The following is an 8164-nucleotide window of genomic DNA, read 5'->3' on the forward strand; positions in this document are numbered from 1 at the left end:
TAAATATTGTATAGCACACAGGCAGAGTCTGCTCCAAAGGAGTTTTTAAATACAGCTAAGCCTGCCTGGCCCACCTGGGCTCCCCTGCAGCACTGCCTTCTGCAGCATCTCGCTTACCAGCCTGGCCTCAAACATCTGCGTTAAACATAGCACTGGATCAGTAAATGATGGGCTACCAGCTGGAGGGGGTTCTGGTCTCCTTAGGAGATAATGTCAAGAGCAGCAATCAGCGGCAGAGAGCAATGCCCCCTTCAAAGCAGATCTCATTAAGTTAATGTCTATTGGAGAGAAGTAAATGATGTGATGCCTCCTCCTGCAGTCCTGGACAAGCTTGCAGGGATGACAGAACACAGGGGTGTGTGTGTAAGGCTTTATTCAGCACAGTAAGAAACAGACATGCAAATAAAGTAGGGTTGTGTAACGGAGGCGCACACTTCCCAATCCCAGACACCACGTGGCCATAATCCAAAACTCTGGCCTAAACCCTGGGACCACTTGGAGACAAAGCCTGTCCTAGCAAAGACAATCACCGATTCCCTTCCTGCTATACCCCACACATCACAATGGCTTACCCTGGGAAGGAGGGCCAGGGATGAAGGCAGAGGGAGATGGGGAGGTAAGAGCCTCAGCTCAAAGCACTGCCGGGCAGAGGCAAGGACCTTCCGCATCACTCACAGCTGAGCACTCTCTTGCAAGAGGCCACCTCAGTTTATAGTGAGGACATCACTCTGAATTTCATGGCTCAGCTGGGTCTGCAGGTCGCTCAGTTTCTTCTTCAGGCCAGACAGTGCAGAGAGAACGATGGTCTCTGGGCGCAGAGAACCGCAGGACTCCACATTGTAATAAAACCTGAGGTTACAAGTCAAGGGATTAAGTCACCAACTGCTCAGCAAGGAGGTGCAAAACCAGAGAGCACTTGCAGAGCAGTACCAGCCTGTTGTGACCCACCACAGAGGGATCTGCTGGGAATCCCAACCATCAGCATCATTTACCTCCCCAACCACGCAACAGCCAGTGCTGCCCCTCTATAACTGTCACACCAACGCTTGTGAAATCACAGGCTGCAAGAGCACTTCTGAGATTTTTTCCTGTTCAGCACCATGACCTGCGAGTCACCACAGAATCTCTCACCAGGGACTAAGGCTGGCTTCAGGCACTTCTGCAGCACAAAGAACCCAGGAGAGAGGGGGTACCACCAGCAACCAGAGCGTGAGCCACCCACATGGGTGAATAGATATCCTAAGCCACTCTACCCCGCAGGCCTCACACTTCACCGAGTCCTGCACTGCTCTACTTGATAACATGAACTCAGGATATCTCCCAGAGGGGAAAACCTGCCAGGCCTGGGCATATCACCAGTTAACTCCAACTTGTGCGCTGCTTTTCAGGGAACACCAGCTCCCTGGGCTGGCAAACTTCAGCAGATAGTAGATACTCGCGTATTCACAAAAGCTGATGAGATGCACCCAGCTGGTTCTCTCATTTTCTAGCTGCAGCAGCACATTCAGCTTCCTACCTCTCTGGCTTCCCGTTGGGGTCATAGGGAGCCTGAGCATCCTCCTCATCAATCTCAGAGTACTCGCTCTTGGGCCTGGAATGAAAGAGCAGGAGCGGTTAGCACACAGCCCACACTCTAGCCTGGTCCCATGCAGCCCCGGTGCTGAGCGGCACTGTTTGGCCCCACAGAGTGAGCACTGGGGCTCACATCCAGCAGCAAAGGAGCAGTCATCAAACATCAAGTCACAGAAAAAAAGCTCAGTCCTACACTAACCTTTCTAGCTCCTCCTTAATGCCACACAGCACCCCGCAGTGCTGGAGGAAGAGGATCAGCCCTGCTCTGACCAAATTCAGCGAGCCCTGTGCAGGGTACCGTGGCCCTGTCCACCTACACTGCCACAATCAGCAGGTGGTCACAGCAAAGGGATGCTGATGCCTGAAGGGACTGTGTTTATGGAGTCTGGATGCTGTTTATGGAGCAATGGACCTTGTGTTATCTCTTCTTTCTACTCTTCACTGGGCCAGGAAAACATCGGAGCACTCCAGCACTCAGTCTGTGCAGTACAGCTGAGATAGGAAGGCCCAATCATCTTGTGCCCAGCAGGAAAAAAAAGTCTCCTGTACTTCAGACACCAGCTGCATCAGTGAGGCCCACCTTGATGTCCTGCATCTCCACTCCTCTACACACATTGCTACGAAAATCACTGCAATACCTGTGCATCTGCTAGGCCAACACATCTTTCTACCCGCTGCATCCCTTGGCTTATAGGGCATCCCATCAGAGAGACTGTTTGGAAGCACTTAATCCATGTAAGAAAACCCAAAGTCCTGAGCTGTCCGAGAAGCCAGCACAGAAAACCCTGTGCCCACCAAGGTCTCCTGCTGGCCTTCCTCTGCCCCAGAGACGTCAAGAAATGCTGATCCTAGCACCCTGTCGTCAGTTGCCTTAAACAAAACTCCACTTCTCAAACAAATCCTCTGTCTGTAACAATCCACCAAGAGAGATAAACTGTTAATGGAGTTGTGTCTTCATGTTACTTGCAGAACCACCCATGACTAAAAACAGGGCAGAGGTTTCCACCACCATGACAGCTGTTTTGAGAGTCCAGCTGCGTGCCAGTGCTCTGCCAACAGCCTCAAAAAGCAACTAGCATGAAAAACCAAACCAAAAATTATAGCTAGCCTTGGATAGCAGAGGACTTTGTCCTTGTATTGTCTTCATGGGGAAATCAGATGAACTTGGAAAGACAGACTTATCATCAGGGAACAGGCAGCTCCGACGTCAATCTTCCCTTGGGATTTTTCCAACTTTCACATATATTATGCCAAGAACTTCTCAAAAACTGTTTCCAGGTACCCAGCCTGTTGTGTAACACACCAAGTTCCTGAAAACGCAGCTGACTGCCACCAAACAGAAGATTCCCCATTAGCAGCTGCCTTGGGCCACCCAGCCAGGGAAGCACCTCATTGCAGAGGTACACGTGCTCAGCCATGCAGCTGGGGCTGTCTTCCATGACACCACCATCTCCTAAAGCGCACACTCTCCAGCAGTCACACTGTGACATTCTCTGTCCAAAAAGGCAGCAAGCCCAATGATACTTTGGCCAGCCTGGCACCTGCCTGTCCAACTTGAAGCAGTATGTCAAATGTGTCACTTCATCAGTGTCAAAGACTTACTAGCTAGCGTTACAGAAATTAAACCAGAGAAATTTTACAACACCAAATTGAAGCCTAAAATGATTTCAAATCCCAGTTTGAAATTTCACATCACAGAGATATTCCTGCTTCTCATGCATCCAATCTATCACTCAGACAATCAACTAAACTTTGGGGCAATTTATCTGCCACAAATAATTTGGAAACTTCAAAATTATCCAGTTCCACCCCCAAAACCGCTGGTGACGAGGGACAGGCCAGCACATCAACTCTTGTGATGTGCTCCTGACCACAAAACTGCTGAGCAGCACCCTCCTTGGCTCTGCACCACCTCACCGCAACCAGGCTCTCATGGACCTTCCCCCTGACAGCCCGGTCTGTAGCTGGCCATTCCCGAAGTCCAGCTTCAGTCCACACATACAGATCAGCAACACTAAGGAAAATGCCCATTTCCAGATTTCTGGCACTACCAGCCAGCCTGGTTCCTACGGCAGATCCCAGAGCACCGCCCTGACAAAGTGCTGAAGGAGCTGAACGCCTGGCACGTCCCGTTCTCACCCAGACTGACTGAACCGGACCTACGAACGCACCCTACAGAGCCCATCAAAGCCAAGCAGGGTACACTCCTTCCATCCATAAAATAGGGCTGGGATGGCTGCAGGCAGATCCCAGCCCATTTCACGCATGTTACGGATTCACTTGCAACTCCACACTCAGTGACAAAAGGCTTCTCAAGTCTCCTAGTGTGAATCCAGCCACACAGGATCTCTGTGACAGCTCCTGAGCAGAGAGCCCCTGGCAGTCCAGCTGAGGTGTGAAATCTAGGCTATCCCACCTCCACCAAGCTCACTTGGCGAGGGACAGCGTAAGGCCATGCTCTGCGACAGGCCAAGTGCCCAAGCTTGAAGCAGACAGTGTGGAGGTATGACAGCCCACCACTTGCCTGCTGCTGCTGGCAGCCATTGCAGAGTCAAATTCAGCAGCGCAGGGCCTGGCAGCAACAGGAGGAAAACCCACTGAGCCCCTTCTGCCGCTCAGCCGCCTCTCCAGCTGCAGCTCTCCTCAGGTCTTTGCTCCCGCTTGCTCAGCCCTGGCTTCCTGCGGTCCCTGCACCAAATCCTGCTCCTGTACTGAGGTCTTTCCGACCTTGAGCACAGCTCTGGCTGCTGCCCCGCTGTTACAGCAGCACATCCCTTGCCCCCTCTAGTCCCTGCTCTCAGCCTGCCTTGGCTAAAGTACCGGGTTTTTCACTCTGCTGCTGGCTCCAGCATGCTTGATGGGATGTCTACTAGGTGGTCACTGGTATGCTGAGCCAGCAGCAGCTCAGGTATCCACTTGTGGAAAAGTGCTGCTAGATGAAGTCCTCACCCTGGCCAAAGCAGGGCAGCAGCCTTCCAAAAGCAAAATCATGTCACTTTCAGCTCAGATGCAGCATGCTACCGGTGCAGAATGGTGCATCAGAGCAGACGCAAGGGCCAGAGAGGAAAACCCTGTTGCCAGAGCTCATGCTCCAGGAGCAAGATGTACAGGGGAAATCGGAGCCACACACCAGGCTTCCCCAAACAGGGCTGCAAAATCAGTTTTGCAACCTAACCTTCCGCTCTTTGCTCTTGTAGCAACATCTTCCACTTCACATGGATCTATCCCTTCCTCAGACTTTATCCTGACCTACATACTATTTGTTCCTGTTTTTTCTTCCTTGCACAAGTGGTGGGAAAGAACATAAAAGTGAGGTGAAACAGCAGTGACACTACGTGAGGGGCAGACAAGAGGTGGCCACAAACCAGGCCACCCTGTATGTAGCTGCAACCAAGTGACTGGCCTTGGCATCCTAACACAGGAGCAGAGTCTGTAAGGGGAAGCAACAGGCACGCTCAGGATCACTTACTGACCCAATTATCCCCAGGGCTGAGCGCCTGCTGGAAAATCTTTTCCATCTCTCCAAATATTAGAACATACCACTCCTCTGGTTTGGGGTACACTGTGTGCCTCAGCGCGTTGTCTGGGTCATACTCGAAGGCTACACCTGCTGTGGGGTTCCACTTGGCGTGCTCCTTGCCAAAGCCCTTCTTGGCATAGGCTCGCAGTCTCAGCTCCTGGCCCTTCCGCAGCTTCACAATGAGGATGTCTGCAGAAAAGCACACGCCCATTTGAGAAGGCTGCAGAGGAGAAATTAGTGTGCAGGATCACACCAGGGCAAAGGCAGGAATTTTCAGTGCCCAGGAAGATGTCACCAGAAGCCAGGGCTCACTTGGCTTCTCAGAAGGACTCATCTGTGTCCTCAGAGTAGCTAGGAGACATTCTGCCAGGTAAAAAGGAGTCGTGCAGGTTCCCAAGCAACAGCAGATAGCACAGTGTTTTGCATCTTTGCTGTCTCTAAGCTCTCACAAGGAGGGACAGAAGCACCCTCTGACCCAGGGTTGAGTTCTGGGGATGATCTTTAAGTGATATCAAGGCAAAATGCTAACCCTGCTGATGCAACAACACTGGTGTCCCTCAATTGCCAGTTTTACAGCTGCCTGTGTAACTACAATTACATACCTAGTAAAGGAAAAATGAGTTCAAAGAACCTGAAAGACAAATTAATTTCCTTCTCCAGCTCTTATTCCCAGTGAAATGCCGCTTACCGTCCTGCTCCACATAGTCATTGGGGTCATTGTCTCTGCTCCGAGACGTTACCTGCAGAAGAACAAAAGCAAGCAAATTAATGCAAAATCAGCTTTTCTCCCCACATGGAACAGCAGCTGCCCACAAAAGTTAAGAGACTGAAGAGGGCCAACTTGAGCAACTTACAGCAACAAATCCAGCCCTACTTAACGGAAGTAAAGCACAATTCAGGCAGCTGCAGGCAGGTATGCAATAACCCACTGCATCAGCCGGCTCACCTCCCGAGCTGCTCTCCCCCACAGGCTGGTGGGGAGTGCTCCAGCCCAGCCCAGCATAGCTGCTTGGTTCTGCAACGCAGCCCAAAGTCACTCCCACAGCTGCTGGCAGGTGACACACTGCACTCACAGCATCTCAGCTGGAGCAAGCAAGAGACAGCAGGCTACAGCTAGGCTTTAGCCAGGCAGAAACTGCCACTGGACATCAGAAGCAGCCCTCAGGTTGTGGTGACATCTGGATGCAGTAATAGTGTTTTAAAACATTCTCTGTTAAGTCTCTCTGCATCTGTTCTGCCTTGGCTCCACCAACCCTCCTCAAGGCGACTGAGCAAGAGCTGTTTGGCAGCCCTGGCCCGGCCTGGGGTCCTCACAGCTGCTGCACTGAGGGCCAAGAACCAGAAAACCAGAGGCCTTGGGGCTGTTGCCAAACCTTCAAAGAGGTTGACCATGCCAGAGCCCTGGCAGCAAGCAGGCAGGAGAACACAGCGACATGGCAGCAGCACACAAGTGCACAGGCTCCGAGTGTTTGAGGCGAGGTGGAGGGGCAACACTAAAGCCTCCCAAAAATTTGAAATGAAGGGTGCAGGATGAGGCTTTAAAAAGGCCATACAGCTTTGACACACGATCAGACAGCAAGTGAAGGATGACAACGCAAAGAACAGGACACTGGCACACACGACTGTTTCTGCAAACATTCCTGCTTTGCTCTCCCGCTACGGTTTAAGTGGGGCTTTAGGCAATGTGAAACATGCTCAGAGGCCTTATTTTGTCCCAGTCCCACGTGTTTGCTACCCTGGCCTCAATGGGAACGTAGAGAGGGCTCACTGACAAGCAGAGGGATTGCACTGACCGGTATGACCCGGGGGTTATTGGAGATCAGATCGCGGGATGTGACGTGACGAGTCTGGTCTTCGTTGCACCGGACATCAAGGGTGAATTCCACAGAGCACTCTGGACAGAACTCATCACATGTGCAGTCCTGGCACAGATACGGGTCGAGACCTTTATATCAAACCTCTCCCAGCAAGAAATTAGTAGTGCTTCCCACCAGATCAGATACCCACCACCACCAAAACAAGCACCCACATTTTGCTTTACTCACTCTGGAATATTGCATTTTATCCACAATGTCATCGCTGGTGAGTGGGATGAGACCTGTGGGAAGAAGGAAGTCAAGACAACGTCTGAGTGAGACCACAGGAGCACCGATCCTCCTGCCAAGATGGGTACAGGAACAGCAGCCTCCTGACAAAGGTGCATTAGCATCTCTGGACTGATTTTGCCCATGACCTCTGCCTTGCTGCATATCTTTGTCCTCCGCACACACGGCACTCACCCAGCCTGTGTGCAATGAATTCATCATGGAGCACAGAGGAGTTGGCGTCTATCTGGACCCAGTCAATGGCTGCAGAGAGGAAAAAGCCACAAGCTGAGAAGTATTTCAGAGGAGAAAAGCTGAGCAGTTTGCAAGAGCACAGAAAACATCCCAGAGACTGCAGTGAAGCTGAGCCAACAGCCGGTAAGACAGAGTACTGGCTAAACGTGGGTAAGGGGAGCTGACAGCCGCCTGAGCGTGCGGGAGGAAATGGAGAGGAAGCGGTGAGAGCAACGGGGCCAGCAGCCCAGGGGACCGTGCAGTACCTATGATGGGGACCTCCGCGATGAACACTCTTCGAATGGAGTTTGCCACCCTGAGGGAGAGAGACACCTGTGCCCAAGCCCGCGGCGCCCCATGGCCTGGGCTGCCCCTCGGGGGCCCGGCCGGGCCGCACCGGCGGCACCCCGCGGCCCAACAGGGCTGGCTGCAGGCCCCACCCGAGACGGGGCGGTCCCCGTGGGGCAGGCAAGGCCTCCGCGGCAAGGCAGAGCCCCCGTGGGGCAGGTAGAGCCCCCGGGGGCCGCCCCCGGGGCCTACCGCGGCCTGGCCTGCCCTGCCCCCCGCCCCGCCCCGGCCCGCGGCGGTGCTCACGCCAGGTCCGTGTTCTCGATGATGAACTTGACGTTCTCGTCCGTCAGCTCGGTGATGCGCACCGTGGGCTGGTTGGCGTACGGCATGGCCGCCCCGCCGCCCGCGCCGCCACCCGCGCCCCGGCGGCCCCGCCCCCCGGTCCGGCCCCCCGCCCCGCCGG

General features: G+C 53.3%; 1 protein-coding gene across 2 annotated transcripts; it reads right to left on the reverse strand.

Moving 5' to 3' along the window:
- Positions 1 to 355: 355 nt before the first annotated feature.
- Positions 356 to 8156, reverse strand: POLR2C (RNA polymerase II subunit C). Of its 2 annotated transcripts, none has more exons than XM_037408879.1 (9): positions 8005 to 8156; positions 7677 to 7726; positions 7372 to 7440; positions 7138 to 7190; positions 6886 to 7014; positions 5781 to 5832; positions 5113 to 5281; positions 1517 to 1591; positions 356 to 849 (listed from the first exon to the last, which is right to left on the reverse strand). In XM_037408879.1, the coding sequence occupies exons 1-9, from the start codon at positions 8088 to 8090 to the stop codon at positions 705 to 707; spliced, it is 828 nt and encodes a 275-aa protein (XP_037264776.1). In that variant the 5' UTR covers positions 8091 to 8156; the 3' UTR covers positions 356 to 704. The 2 variants fall into 2 exon arrangements, with proteins under 2 accessions (XP_037264776.1, XP_037264775.1); XM_037408878.1 differs by having other exon boundaries at positions 5724 to 5832; positions 8005 to 8145.
- Positions 8157 to 8164: the final 8 nt, after the last annotated feature.

Source organism: Falco rusticolus, chromosome 15 (genome assembly GCF_015220075.1).
Source record: "Falco rusticolus isolate bFalRus1 chromosome 15, bFalRus1.pri, whole genome shotgun sequence".
In the NCBI taxonomy this organism is placed as follows: domain Eukaryota; kingdom Metazoa; phylum Chordata; class Aves; order Falconiformes; family Falconidae; genus Falco; species Falco rusticolus.